General features: G+C 42.9%; 1 protein-coding gene across 1 annotated transcript in view; it reads left to right on the top strand.

Moving 5' to 3' along the window:
* Positions 1-607: 607 nt before the first annotated feature.
* The window catches only part of INPP5F (inositol polyphosphate-5-phosphatase F), a 38,372-nt gene continuing 24,329 nt past the window's right edge, over positions 608-14,650 (top strand). Inside the window, exons 1-2 of the mRNA XM_058029612.1 lie at positions 608-797; positions 13,138-13,218. Coding sequence (XP_057885595.1) covers positions 701-797; positions 13,138-13,218 — 178 coding nt within the window. The 5' untranslated portion in view covers positions 608-700. The remainder of the gene's footprint in view (positions 798-13,137; positions 13,219-14,650) is intronic.

Here is a 14,650-nt window from a genome sequence, read left to right on the forward strand (position 1 = left end):
TCCTTTCACCACGAGTTATACCGTGTATCACCTTCTGAGGGTTGAGGGGAGCGGGACTGAGGGGAGAGGGGATGAGGGGAGGGGGGCGGAGGGGAGAGTGAATGAAGGGAAAGGGGCTCGGGGGGCGGGGATGAGGCGAGCGGGCTGAGGGAAGGAGCTGAGGGGAGCCGGGCTGAGGGAAGGAGCTGACGGAGCCGGGCTGAGGGGAGCCGGGCTGAGGGGAGCTGATCTAAGGGAGCCGAGCTGAGGGGACTCGAACTGAGGGGAAGCGGCTGAGGGAAAAGGACCGAACGACCTCCGGGGGCCGCCGGGCAGGGTCGCGCAGACCCCGCCTCCACCTCAGGCCCCGCCCCCTCAGGCCCCGCCCCCTCAGGCCCCGCCCCCTGCTCTGTCCCTTTAAGCGCGCGCGGGGCGGGGCCGAGCGCTGTCACGTGCGGCGGCGGGAGCGGAACCCGAGCTCGCGCCCGCTCCGCCCGCTCGCGCCCCGGCTCCGGGGCAGCGCCCGCGTGCGCGCGCGCGCGGCTGCTCGGGAGCGCGCGCCCCCGCGCCGGCCATTCCCCCTTCCGCCCCGGGGCCGCGCGCGGCGGCGGCGGGAGCGGCGGGAGCGCCCCTTCCTCCCGTGCCGCCCTCCGTCCCTCTCCGCCCGCGGCTCCCGGAGCGCCCCTTCCTCCCGTGCCGCCCTCCGTCCCTCTCCGCCAGCATGGAGCTGTTCCAAGCCAAGGACCACTACATCCTGCAGAGCGGGGAGCGGGCGCTCTGGTGCAGCCGGAGGGACGGCAGCCTGCAGCTGCGAGCCGGTGAGGAGACCCCCGCGGCCGCGCCCGCCGCCTGCGCGGGGAAGGGCGGGCTGGGAGCCGGCCGGGCGCCGGGGTCGGGCGGGGCCGGTCCCCGGAGGGTCGCAGGAGCAGCCCCGGTTCCCCCGGGCCGCGGGAGGTCCCGGTGTCCCGGCTGCCGCGCCTCTCCGTGCGGTTGTTTCCCCGCTGATCAAGCAGCGCTGCCCCCGCGCTGTGACCGGAGCGGTGCCGGTGGCCGAAGGCAGCCGGTGATCCCCGGGGAGCAGCGCTGGGGCCGTGAGGGGCCGGTGTCCGCCTTACATAAGGGATGCTCCGGGCATTGCGTCTGTGGGCAGATGGGTCCCGTGGTGGCCTCTTGCAGGAACTGAACAGGTGGATACAGCGGGGTCAGCTCTAAGGTTCATTCCAGCCCTTTGACGTTCTGGGATTCTGTGGCTTCTAAAGTGCTTCTGAATTTTTCAGTGATTACCGGCTGGGTGACAATTGCACTGTGTATTAGTACAAGACTGAGGGGAAGGCAGCACGAACAAAAATTGAGCTGGAGTTGTGTAAAAGGGAATTTTGAAACCATGGTGATTATCCTGTCCTACCTAGGGGTAAAGGTGTCTCCAAAATAAAATGCCACCCTTGCTTTGTGCCATGTGTGCTCCCTGCCCATGGCAGGAGGCTGGAACCAGATGGTTTTTAAGGTCCCTTCCAAGCGGAACCATTCTGTGAGTTTTTGTCATTCTCTGTGATTCTAATATGTAGCTTTGATGTAGAGGACCACGCTGACCCTGCTTGTATGAGAAAGACACTCTAAATAGCTGTGTGTTTCACCAAACGTGTGGCAGGCTGCAGTGATGTTACTTACAGCTTTCTAAAACTGGGATCTGTGTTATGCCAAAAAAGGTGGCTAAATGTGTATATGACCAGGCTGGCTATCCAAGTAGAGTAGACTTTATGAGCTTCTGTGAAAGGCTGGACAAACTTTAAACATAACCATCAAATACCGTTGTTATCTGTGTTTTTTCTAAGAACTGTTTTTCATACTGCACTTTCTTGTGCTATGTTTTCATCCTTGAGTTGTGTCTTCTCAGAGCAGTTTGTTTATGTCTCTTAGATAAAATTGCAATCTGTGTCAAGTTAGCATGACTAATTCCTGTCCATCAACTTCACTAATCCAGCAACACTCTGATTTGCAAGTGACCTTACAAAATAATTGGTTTTAAGCTAGCAGACAGTACTGCTATTCAGTGAAATGTGTGCTTTCACAGGGGAGAAAACCCCTCGGGTTGGGGTTTGTGATGGTTACAGCCATCTGCATGGGCTGAAAGCAGCTCTTCCTTGACCCACAGTAATTAAAACAACTAATGGTCTGTAGTTGTGGAGATGAATGTTTGATAACCTCAACTTTTAAAAGCATCAGTGCCTTGCTTTCACGCAGCCATTGCTGGGTTTTATTTTTATTAAAGGACACATTGCTTGGTGTCCTTTAACCTGCTGGAGGCTTTGCCAGTGCCCAGCAGTTTGTCAGCCTGCTGTTCCAGCAGCGTTGTGTCCTGTGCCTGCCTCTGCATTTTCAGGCAGTTTCCATGTGATCCCTATTGTGTGTGACCTGCAGATTAACTAAAGGTAATGTGATATTCAAGTCCCCTGGCCTGCTTGAAACTCTCAATTGTTAGCAGTGCTTTCCCATTTCCATGTGTTTGCAGCTTGGTTTTTCCAGCCCTCTCTGTGGATCATCTTCTTGACAGTGGACTCCAGGTCTGTGAAATAAAACATCTTGGCAGGTTGAAAGTAAGCCCAAGAAAGAAACATTTCTCTCACAGGAAGTGCTTCTTGGATCAATAGCTCTTTCTTGTATTAAGACAAAACTTCATATCCTCAAGTTTGCAATTTTATTCCATTTGACCATTTATTATTGAGGCCAATTTCATGCCCGGAAATGAGTAAATGAATTTCTGTGTGATGAGTCACTGCTGTGTTAAAAAAACAACAAAGTCATAACTTGTGTTCATTGACATGTTTAATAATCTGTCAAAAGGCTGTGATCTAGCTCTGTGTCTCTGCTTGGTTTCAGAGGCCTTGGTTTTAAAAATTCTGTCTCACAGAGGCTGCTCTGAATTAATCTTTGCACATTCATGGGCTGAAATAGAGAATACTGGTAAACCTTGCTTGGGAGAGTAGGTCTGAATCTAAAGCTAAGCTTGAAAGTACTCTCCTCCCTCAGCTATAAAGGCATGTTCAGAAATTTGCCAATATTGAAAGCTGTATTTCTGACCTCTTTGAATCATGGAGATAACAACTTGAATTAAAAAAGAAAAAAGGCAAATAATCTTGGTAAATATTTGCCATAAGCAAAGTCTGAGGTTGGCCCTCGTTTGAAGGATGTCAGCCTGTGTTTACAAGATGTTTCTGGGTTTTTTTATTCTCTAAAGTGAAAGCACTAATGAGTCACCTGCAGGAAATCCATGAATCACTTTGGCATCATAGACTTTTTTTTTTTTTTTAATAATTTGACTGCTGAGAGTGTGCATTTTTCAGTGTAATGAAAAAACATGTGCTGTTCAGCCATGCCTTAAATGCCTTACATCAGGTCTTGGTCAGGATTTCACTCTTGGATTACTCTGTTGATGCTCTGGGTGGCTGCTCTTGATTGATAGCTCTGCACAGATTAGAAATATTTTTTATTGATGATGTTTGTATAAATTGTGCTTATCTTTGCATATGTGTACATATAGATGTGTGTGTAAAGGATGAAAAGTGTTGAAGACACTGAATTCTTCTCACCATTTTTTAACAGCAATAGAAGGAGTGAGACTGTTACGGTGTAAAGCTTCTATTATCATTGTGCTGGCCTTGATAATACTCCAGGCACTAATGTCAAATAAGTTCTACTAAAACTGTTTTTTCTAACTGTGCTGATTCCCATTGCTCTGGAGAAAAAACCTACCAAATATTTTGAGGGATACACAGGTTGGAATTTAACTCAGCTTTTGGGGATGTCATGCTCAATGACTTCATTGCCTCTGCCTGAAAGAGAAAGATGGGTTAAGCTGTGTTTTACCTCTGGAACTGTAAACTAGAGGCAGATGGGCATTTGTTTGTTTCAAACAAACACTTCAGGAATTTATTGTCACAGAATTCATTTTCATCTGTTGAAAATGGTTGTGAGTCAGCAGCTGAAGCAATGGCACTTTGAATACGTCCAGTGAGGGATGTGTTACCAAACAGAATTTTCAGAGCAGCAGGGGACACATTTCAGGTGAGGTGTCTCAGTCTGATAGTGTGAAGTCATCTCTGAATCACAGATCATAAGGCCATCTAATATTCCAGCTGTGTGCTTTCCTCCTCCTCCAGGGCACTGCAGGAGTCATGAGAGGTGACTTGTCAGAATCCTGAGCTGCTCCTCGTGCTGCAGGCTGGAGGAGCAGGAGCAGTTCCTTTGTGGGAGCTGGGAGCGCTCAGTGAAGGCCTTGAGCTCGTGAATGGTGTGAGGAGTGATGCCACTGCCACCAAAGCATTTATTGCTAAGTTTTATTCTGCAGAGCAGTCCTAGACATGGCTCTGAGGGGTGACAGCCTGAGTGTGAAGTCATGCTGCTGAATTATTTCATACAAAAGTGCCTTCCTGAATTTCACTCGTATGTCTTGGAAACTGCCTATCTATTCTGGGCAATGAATTCCACAGGAGGCTGGAGCTTTAGTATTTCAAGTCACTTCAGAAGGAACCTCAAGCTGTTTTTTGACACCTTTTTAGCTGCAGTGGTACTGCACTGTTTCTCACCCTTGCTTGCTCATTCTGTTCCTCTGTTCCCTCCCCTCTCTGGGTTGTCAGCACCACGTCCTTGTGGCGTCTGTGACAAACCAGATGGCAGAGCTGATCTGCAATAGCTGCAGAATGTAGGCTGAAAAAATCTGCAGCACTTGGGTCCCTGGTGCTGCTTTTGCCTTCCTGTGATGGAGCAGGGGGGTGGGCTGGGCTGCTCTGTCTCCTTCCTCTGATTAAATATTGCATACATTAGTCACTGGTTTAGTTTCTGACTCTGAGGCGAGCTCCTCCTATATATTTATAAGAGGGAAATGATTTTATACCTTTTATAAATAAAATCTACTTTGTAATTCCACCTGCAGTTCTTTTTATAGAACATAGTAAAACTAAAGCTGAGGCTTAAGTGGGTTAGTAGTGTGTTAAAGCCTAGCCTGGTGAGAATTAAATACACCTTGAGGTGAGGTGTTTCTTTGCTTTCCTATAGTCTTAGCAGGTGATGAATATGACAAGGGTGTTCCCCCTTTATTTTTCCTCTCCTTTCCCTTCCTTCTATGAAGAGTTCTGAAAATGCCAAACTTGTCCCAACTCAGATGTGTAGATTTCTTGGAATTCTTGTCCATGCTGAAATGACCTGAGGTTTTAAACTCCTAATGCCTCATATCTTGATATTCTGGTGTTGCTGGTTCTTCTTTTTTTCTTTTTTTTTTTTTTTTTTGCCTTCCCCCAGAGTTAAAATTAATCTAATTCAAGTGGATTTCTTGTATTTTGCTGGCAGAAGTGACTCATCTTTGATCTCATCAGTTAGTATTAACTAAATATTGAGTAGGAAATTGCAGGCTAACTGCAGCTAAAATATTTAGAACAGAGGACACTGATTTCAATTAAGAAAGGTCTGCAGCTGTACCAAGGGCTTGTGGTTTTTTCATGAGAACACTGCTCCTCTTGTTAGGTTGTTTCACAGTTTAATGGTGTGGGTGATATTTCATGTGTACGTGTAAGGAAACATGAAAACTTTTGTGATTTTAAGGTTTAAACTCTGAACTGCAGGACAAAGCAGCCACTTGTTTGATGTGCTGCTTGTGTTCTTTGAAAACAGCTGTTGCAGGTTGGAATGGGATAGAAAATAAAGTAATGGGAGTGGAGTATCAAGAAGAGAAATTATTAGTTGTGTATCTAGAGGGAGAATTTGGAAATAGTGCAGGAACTGTTTTTTATTAAAGCTTGGCTTTAGTAAACAGGAATATTAATACTTAATCATCAGTTTTATTTTCTTGCTCCAAGCATCTTCCTCAATAAAAACTGGGAGAGGACTTTTTTCCTGAAAAGCTGAACCCAAATGAATGAAATAGCACTTGAACACTGAGCTTCTCCTTTTAAGGCAGAAACCTTACTTGAATAGAGCCCTGGGGCAGTGTTTGCTGAGTCTCTGAAAACAAGGCCCTTGAACATCCTTTGAACTGGAAAACAGAATTCTGAGCCAAATTTAAAAGTAAATAACCTTGGTTGCAAGATGTAAATGGCAAATATGCTGGTCTGGCATTAATTGTTATCTTTCATGTTTTTACTTTGTCTATTTCTCAGTTAAGGAAAACCAGCAATTTTTGCACATGGGGTGATGGTTAAGTTTTCCCCATTATTTGCATGCCTTCCAGCAACACTTAAATAATATATTGCTCCTAGTTATCTGAGTAGTCAAATTTTCCCCAACAATTAAAAGAAAATAGAAATAAAAGGAGGAATATGGGGGGTGATAGTGGCTTGAAATCCTGTCTGTTCCTGAAACACATGCCAAATTTTTGAGTACAACTCCCATATTTAGTGTTAGAAATGGTTGTTTCCAATCCATAACTCTTCTTGTGCTTTGAGACTGATGAGTTGGACAATCAGAGAGGAAATTTAATTATGGCATCAGAAGAACAGGTGACAGTGAGGGAAAACTTTACCTTGCTTCAACTTGGCTCCCACTGTAATTCTCCCATGGCTCTTAAGGAGCATTAGCATAAGTCAGCTCAGTGATTAGTAAAACAAACTCATTTCCATAATTGTGAAATCCTTCTGCTCAGTAAATGTTTATATTTTAGTTTTTTGAGCATAGGATAGCTTTCTTGTGTTGTTCTTTCAGTATGGCTGTAGCTGAGCAAACTTTTAATAGACAGTCTTCAGAATGAGTGAACATGGTGTTTAAGCTGTCAGGTTTGTAAGTAGGTTTGAATAAAATCTTTCTCCTGCCTGATTGATAGTTTCCTTCTTGCAGAGTAAATAGGATTTTAGAAAATGCAGACAACCTACTGCTTTCTTAGCTTTAAGGGTATATCCTCAAACAACTTGAGCTTTGTTGAAATACCAGCTAAAAATGGGAATGAATGTGTGTTGGTGTGGAATAATATTAATTAGTGCAGAGTTGTTGCTTTTGGAAGGATAAAAGATATTTTTTCCATTTCTGTTTTACTTCTGAGAAAATGTGTTTGCTAACAGAGTTCAGCAATGTGAAGAATAAAAGGAAGCTCTAAAGTTAAAAAGAAAAACAAAAAAAAAAAGCCAGACCAACCAAGCAAAAAACCAACCCTCTGAGCTCCAGTGGCTTGGCACTTATTTGCATTTTAAGAGTCCCTGCTGGGTGATTTTCTGAGTGGTATTTACAGGTTTGTGGAAGGGATGTGAGGAGCTGATTCTTATCTCAAAGGGTTGAGGTGCACATCAAAGCTTGTTGGATGTATTTAGCCATCAGGGGTCTCTGAAGTGGGGAGCTCAAGGCAGTCCAGTGGGGGTGCAGGAAGAAAATACTTTGTACCATTAATAAAAATAAACACTGTTTTAAAACAATGCTTATTTCACCCATTAAAAACCTCTTACTTTTATATTTTTTATAATACACGCAATAAAGATTATTTATGTGTTTTGCTGGACAAATAAACATACATATTTGGGATATGTGCTAATTTTGTTTTCCTTGGTGTGGCATTTGATAAAAAAGTTGGAAGCCAGTGCTGCACAGGGTCAGGCTGTGTTTGGGGCCAGCCCTGGTGGCAGCAGTTTGTTTGCCCTTCCAGCACAGGGGCTCCTTGTGCAATTCCATGGAGCCCTGGGCACTCTCCAGACAACTGAACATTTCCCGTATGTTTTCCACTTTCCCAAGCAATGCCTGGTGACTCGAGGGATTTTCTGGCTGCACCAGAACACAAAGAAGTATTTCTTTATCAAGATGAGTAGTAGGATTCATTTTTGTTAGTTGCTTTTTTGCTGCTTTGGCAGCAGCACTGTGAATGTCTGTTATTGTGTGCTGCCATCCCCACTGCTTTAAATCTGTCACTAAATTGTACTTGGCCTGTTTGTGTTCATCTTTTAATGCTGAGATATTGAAGGGAAATATCCCAATAAAGCAGGTGATTAGCTGAAGGGATAACTTGTTTAAAGTTTGGAGGAGAACATGCCAGTAAATAAAGTTAACACTTCATAACAATGAAGAGCTTGTAATGCTCAATGTATTAATGCTTCATCTTTCTGCAAGTAGCTTAAAGACAGTTTTAGAAATCTGTGTTGAAAAGAAAACTCAATTAGCCTAAGTTTTATTTGCATAAGTAGTACTTTATTTCCTCCAAGAGAAAGAAGTTCAACTTTATATTCTTAAGTCTTCCAAGTTAATTTGTAATCTCTTAATCCTGGCTGAAATGCCAGAACACCATTCAAAGATGAACTGGAACTTGAAAGCAGACTTTCTTTTGAGAAGCCACAGCAGGTCATAAAGGTCAAATAATGCTAATAATAAAGTCTTGCAGTTGTTTTTGATCTAAGGCAGACACAATTTAAAGAAAAAAAAAACAACCCTGAAATTTATTTTAAAATATTGAAGCTTCTTCCTGAAAATTAACACTTCTGGTGTTAAAATTTACATTAGCAGAGCTGCATGATTTATTTTGGCTGTACATAGTGAGTCATTCTGCTTTTATTTTTATTTTTTCTATATAAATATCTCTGGCTTATGTTGAATGGTGAAAATGATGGAGAATCAGTGCTCTGCCAGACTCCAGGAGGACTTTTTGAGACTGCCACATGAATGTCCATGCTCCTTCACTTGGGTGTAACCTGAAGGAAATCCAGTGATGATGTGCATGTTTTATACTGAACACAGTGTCAGGAAACACTTCCTAGCTGAGGTTCATTCCCAATGCCAACAAGGGAGATGAGAGGTGTGTGTGCCCTCTGAACTACAGCAGAATTGGAAAATATAATTACAGCTACTCCATGGATTGACCCAGGCAGTATGGGCTGGATTCAAATGATAACTAATTAAATCTTCTTTTCTTCTGCCTTCTCCAAAGGAAGCTGCCAGCCTTGCCTCCAGCCACTCTGTGTTGAGCAAGTGGTTTATCCCAAAGCAGTGGTTTGTTTTCTGATCAGAGTTTGTGCCTGACCTTGGATCAACTCAGCTGGTGGTAGACTGCAGACAGAGCCAGAAAGCAGTTTTGGGTTTTGATGCTCTTCCAAGTTGCTTTTGTATCACCTTTATCAGGGTTATGTGTGTGTAAACACAAAGAATTAAAGAGACTTTATCTGGTGCTGCAGGCTCTGTGTGCTGCTGGTGAGCTCTGAGGGTGGTGGTGGTGGTGGAAGTCAATCACATCAAAGCTGGTTTTGTTCTGAATTTGTGACAGAACTTCTGAGTGCTGGTACAATCACTGTGAATGGTAAATGCATTGCAGTGGTCATTTATCCCTGACAGGAATCAGCACAAAACCCCAACATTTGTTTCAGGAGCTTGAATTTGTTTAATAGCATGAGGGAAAGAAAGAATGAGCAATTTTGTACTCCAGGATGGAAGTTTGGTGAGCAAGTGTATCCTTCAGTGTTAAGACCTGTCAAACACTGGCACTTCTCTGGAATTTAAACACATTGAGGGCAGCAGAGAATTCCTCAAGCCAGGGAAGATCTTCCCTGGACTCCTCTCACTGCTCACAGTGATTCTTTCTGGACTCTGCTGTCATTGACAGTGACTGTTTTGGCACTGCTCTTTTATCATCAGCACAATTCTGTAAGAAGTCTGTTTCAGCATCCCTGTGTTGCAGTTTAAAGTTGAGAAGTCTTCATTCCTGGCTCTGTGAGGTTTAAAGGAAGACTGTATGACATTTATAGGAAGTGAAGTTTGTGTGGGGAAACAAGAGTGACTATTGATGAGTTGATTTCACATTATATCTCAAAACATTGTCTGTTTTGTCTGTAAGGAAAGTTCAGAGTTTCCTTTGACAGAGCCTTGTGGTGGTTAATTCTTACTGACAGCCATTTCTTTAAAAAAAGAAAAAAGAATGAAACTTGTCATGAGTTCTTTCAGCAGTCATATGTGGCCAGGTCTCATGTATACTGTCTGAAAACTTTGAACATTTTCAGTTTTGTTTTGTATGGTTATTTTTATGACTTTAAAAGGATGTGGATCCCTTCTGTAGCCTGTATCACTGTATCATCTTAGGCTGCCTCTTAAACTCTGTAAAATATAATACGGTTCAATACTTAAATCCTGCAGGCTTGCAGTTAACATTTTTGGATCTCTGAATCTTTGCTTATGTAATGATTTTAAATATAGAGTGGTTATAATTTCAAAGATGGAAGATACTGACTGGAGATTGCTGCTGCCAGTTTTACCAAATGGCTGCAAGGAAACAGTCTTGCTCAATTTTAGTGTTAGACAAAAGTTGAAGGCAACTTTTTCCTATACAGAGTGAACAGGAGTGCACTCAGCATGAAAGCCCATCTTTGGGGATGGCTGGGGAAATTATATTTAAACCTTTATTTTGTTTGGTTCATCCATCTCTTATTTCCAGAGTGCACTCATTGGAGCTGGAGGTTCATATTGGCATTTTCTGTAGTGATATTTATTCAGCATGGTTGGGTGCTGGCTCTGAGCTGAGATATGGTTGTCACACAGGAAACTGAATTCTAACCAATAACGAAGTTCTAATCAGGTTGGAACCAGATATGCTTTATTTAGTTAAAAAACCCAAAACAATTGCCTTGCCTCTGTGCTGTCACACATACTTTCCTATAAAATATTATCTAGAAATAGTGTAAGAAAACCAAATTTAGTGATGCTGTCACCAAAAGGAAGTCAATGTGATTCCACAATTGGTGTTTTTTCACAGCCTCCAAGCATTGCTCCTGTAAGGCTTCTTTGCATCTAGGTTTTCTTGGACACTGAGAAAAACATGGTAATCCCATTTTATATTGCTAAATATGTGTTTTTTTCCTCTATGCCCTGCCTTCCCCATGGAAAATTTTCTTCAGGCAGTCAGCCTTTACCATGAGTAGCTTGATAATGACACTGACCTGAGAGCCAGTGCTGGTGGGTCTGTATTTGCTGCCTTTAAACTCTGCAAGGGGAATATTTGCACTCCAGATATTCCAGAGTGGAATATTTGATTCCAAATGCATTCTCTTCTTTTCCAGAGCTTGTCTGTACCGAAAGTTTAGAGCTATTTCTCATTGTGTCTCTGCTGCTGGGGTAGGAGAATTCCTGTAGCAGGCTTCTATTTTCTCATGTCCTCTTACAAGCAGTTCTAAAATTTTTTTTCCTTATTCCTCTAATTAAAACAAAATCTTGTTTCCTCATTTTTTTATCTCTTGTAAACTCCTAGAGGAAGGCTCTGGATAGCAAGTGAGGTTTTCTTGCTGATACTTTATCACAGCAGGAAATCAGAGTTTTAGAAGGACACAGAATGTGTTCTAGATTACCAAGCTTATGGTAGCCGTGGTAAACCTTCAGTGATTTGGTTCTTTAAATTCCTCCTGTGTCTGGCTTTGTTTGCTGCTTGATACCACTGGCAGGTGGGAGTATGAATTTAAGGCTAATTACAAAGAGAGCAGTAAGTAGATGAGGTGTGAGACAGTGCAGCTGTAGAAGAGTCCCAGGGTTCAGACAAAACTGGGAATGAAGGTGGAAGGGTTGGGAGTGAGGAAGGCTGCCTGCATTCCTCTCTGCTGCCAGTGCAGCTTTCCCACTCAGCACAGATTCTCCTGTGGGTTATTTGGAGTGAAACTGAGCTCAGGCTGTTCTGGACTCGTTTTGTACGAGCACAAATCTGCCAGGAGGATAGGAGATGTGTTCAGGTGCTCCAGCAGGGATTGAGGGCACATCAAACCTGTCACACCCACTGCCACTGATTTCCTGATGCTCAGCTGTCTCAGTCTCCCTAGGAAGCTCCTTTTATTCTGCCATGAGGTTCTGTGCAGCTCAAGTCTCCAGGGAAAGGAAGAAACAGGAATTTGCTCCAGTGTGGTTATTGCACATATTAATTGCAGCCCTGCATGCTGCTGCAAACGTTGCTTTAAATTCTGCTGCTGTGGGCTTTTAGTTCTTGCTTGTCTGTGTCCAGGCACATGTGATCCATCCCATTTAATGAGTTTATTCCAGATCTACCCTGGCTGCAACCATTTCTGCTGCAGCTCATGGAAATGCTTGTATTTAATGAGGAAATTAGCTGAATCTTGTACTATTAAATGGTATGCTGGAAGCTGGGAAAACAATGTGTGTTATTGGAATATCAAGGCCTCAATTACAAATGTTTTAAGGAGGATTCAGTGTTCTAAAATGACTATGTGAAAAAAAAATCATACTGTCAGTTGTCACCTGCAAATCTCAGATTTACAAGCAGAAATGAAGGTGTTGTAGATAAAGTGTTTGTGTACATGATTTGTACTCTTTTGTGAGTTTGTTCTTTCAAATATTCATCTACTTACACCAATAGCTAAGATATTCAGTTTGTCTGGATGTTAAACCTGGAGAAGTTCTTTTACCTTGGAACAAGCGTGTTTTGGTAAATAATAACAAGCTTGTCCTTCATAGTATAGAAAAACTACTTCTCCTTTGAGATTTTTCTGTCCTACACAGATATTTGCTCTGAAGTATTTGTTTTCACTTTAAAGATTTGAATTGGGAATTTCCCTCTTTCCCCCACTCTCAAATCCTTGAACAGGTACTGCACCACAGCTAGAAACTCATTTTCTTCCTGCTTTCTCTTCTACTTCCTATGTGGTTCTCTGGAATTTGTTAAGAGTTGGAGAACCAGAAACCTAAACCTTGACTTTGTGTGCTTTGATATTCCATGTGCTTGTGGAGAGTGTTTTCACAGAGGGGGAAGTGTCTGTGTGTGTGTGTTTATAGAAAGAGGATGTGAAAGTCATAGTAATTGGATACAAATGGGAGGGAGCTGGGGGTGAAAGTCAACATCTGCTGGGTTTTGAGGCTGTGCTGGTAACTTGGTGACCTCTATTCAGTTTCACTACAGCCAGTAAAATTTTGCTTACATGAAAAATTTTAGTGGATACAAGAAGAATTAAGCCTCCATTAAATTTAATCACTGCTGCCTAAAGCTACTTTCCCCCCTCAAAAATGTGGAAAATATCTGTGGTAGGGCTTTATGTTGAATATTTAGTCATTTTTTCCTAGCAAGCAAAAATGGACATGTACATAATCTCATTATTGCTGGAATTATTTTACATTTTCTACCCTCTAAGGTGGGGAAAGTGGAGAGGGGGACTGTTCAATTTAATTGTCCTGTTTGGTTTGCTGTTTAAAAACAGGAGCTTTGTTCTTTTTTTGCAGCCACTGATCTTCTTTTGGCTTGGAACCCCATTTGTCTGGGCCTGGTGGAGGGAGTCATTGGGAAAGTCCAGCTTCATACAGGTATGTTCTCTTCTGATGGGGTTTTTATTTGTTTACTGCTGAAGCTCTGGGATATTACAAATGATACTGCATAGCTCCAATGGAGCAGTGTGGGGTTCTTTGGACTCCCCAGATGGACTTGTCAAGGTGGTTCTGTTATAGCTGCACATGTAAATTCACTCTGCTCTCCAGTGAATGTGTTGTGGTTTGGCACTGTCTTGTAAAAATGGAGACCTGCATTCACAAATAGTAGAAACTTGTATTTGAAATTCTGTCTGAATCTCCATGTGAGAATTATAAAATTCTTAAATCTTTTGGAATAATCCTTTCAAGGAGATTCCTGTTGTTCTCCTGTGGTACAGTGCAAAAACTAATGAAGGAAACTTTCACAAAAGTGTAAGGCTTGAATTCTCAATGCTATATAAAAACCTGAAGAATAATTGCTGTCTTGGTAGAGGAATTTTTGGAAGCAAGAGGAACACTTAAACTTGCTTGCAGTTAAATGACAGAGCTATAAAACTCAAGCAGGTGTAGAATTCATTGTTATTTTAATGATAAGCTTGTCTCTAACTGATAGTAGTAATGTTTTCCTGTAAAATAAACTCACTACTCCTTTTGCTTTATCAGCTGCAAATTCCAGTAGCCATAACAAGTATTAATTTTGATTTATACCAGCTTTGTCCAGCAAGATAGCTGTGGCAGGTAGGAAAGGTGGTCACAAACCCTTGCTGGGTGCCATTGTTTTTGTGAGTGCCTACACCTGCATTTAAAGTAGTGCCTGGCAATATGATCAATACAGGTAAAGTTTCAAGTGTGTTCCAGGAGGGCAGGATGGATTAAGTGCTGAAATGGATCAGATGTTTGTGGTGCCTTGAATAGAAACAGATTGCTCAGGGTGATGGGATGGAGAGCAGGGACTGGGACACTCTGGCATGAGTGTAGGGCACATAAATCCTAGGAGTTATTGGGGGTGGCTCCATAGATACTGTGAGCCCTGGTCCTGTTTCTGGGAGTAATAGCTCAGAACTTCACCTCTCCATGAAGTTCTGGTTATGTCCTCCTTCTAGTCACATCACTTCATCTTCTTTGAGTTCACCTGATATTTCTGTCTGTGCTCATTCTCCAGATTTATTCAGCCACCCTTTTTCAGATCTGGTGCCATGAAGTGGTTCAGACTCTGCCATCTCATTTCTCTTCTCTTCATCCAGGTTGTCTGTGCTGGTCAGCATGTGCTGTCCATGATGAATGATGGCTAAACTCCAGTAATGACCTTTTTCTGCTGTGGGAAAGTGCTCAGTGGTTGGTTTTGACACATGTTTTTGTGTTTGTGTGGGGTGTGTTTAAAACCAGCCCCTTGAGTACACAAAAGCCTTCCCCCCTTCTCTCTAGGGAGTCTAGTTATAAAAGCCTTTGAAAAGGGAGACTTCAAATGCTTTCTGGAAGGTTTTTTAGT

The sequence above is a fragment of the Melospiza georgiana genome, chromosome 8 (assembly GCF_028018845.1).
Source record: "Melospiza georgiana isolate bMelGeo1 chromosome 8, bMelGeo1.pri, whole genome shotgun sequence".
Lineage (NCBI taxonomy): Eukaryota > Metazoa > Chordata > Aves > Passeriformes > Passerellidae > Melospiza > Melospiza georgiana.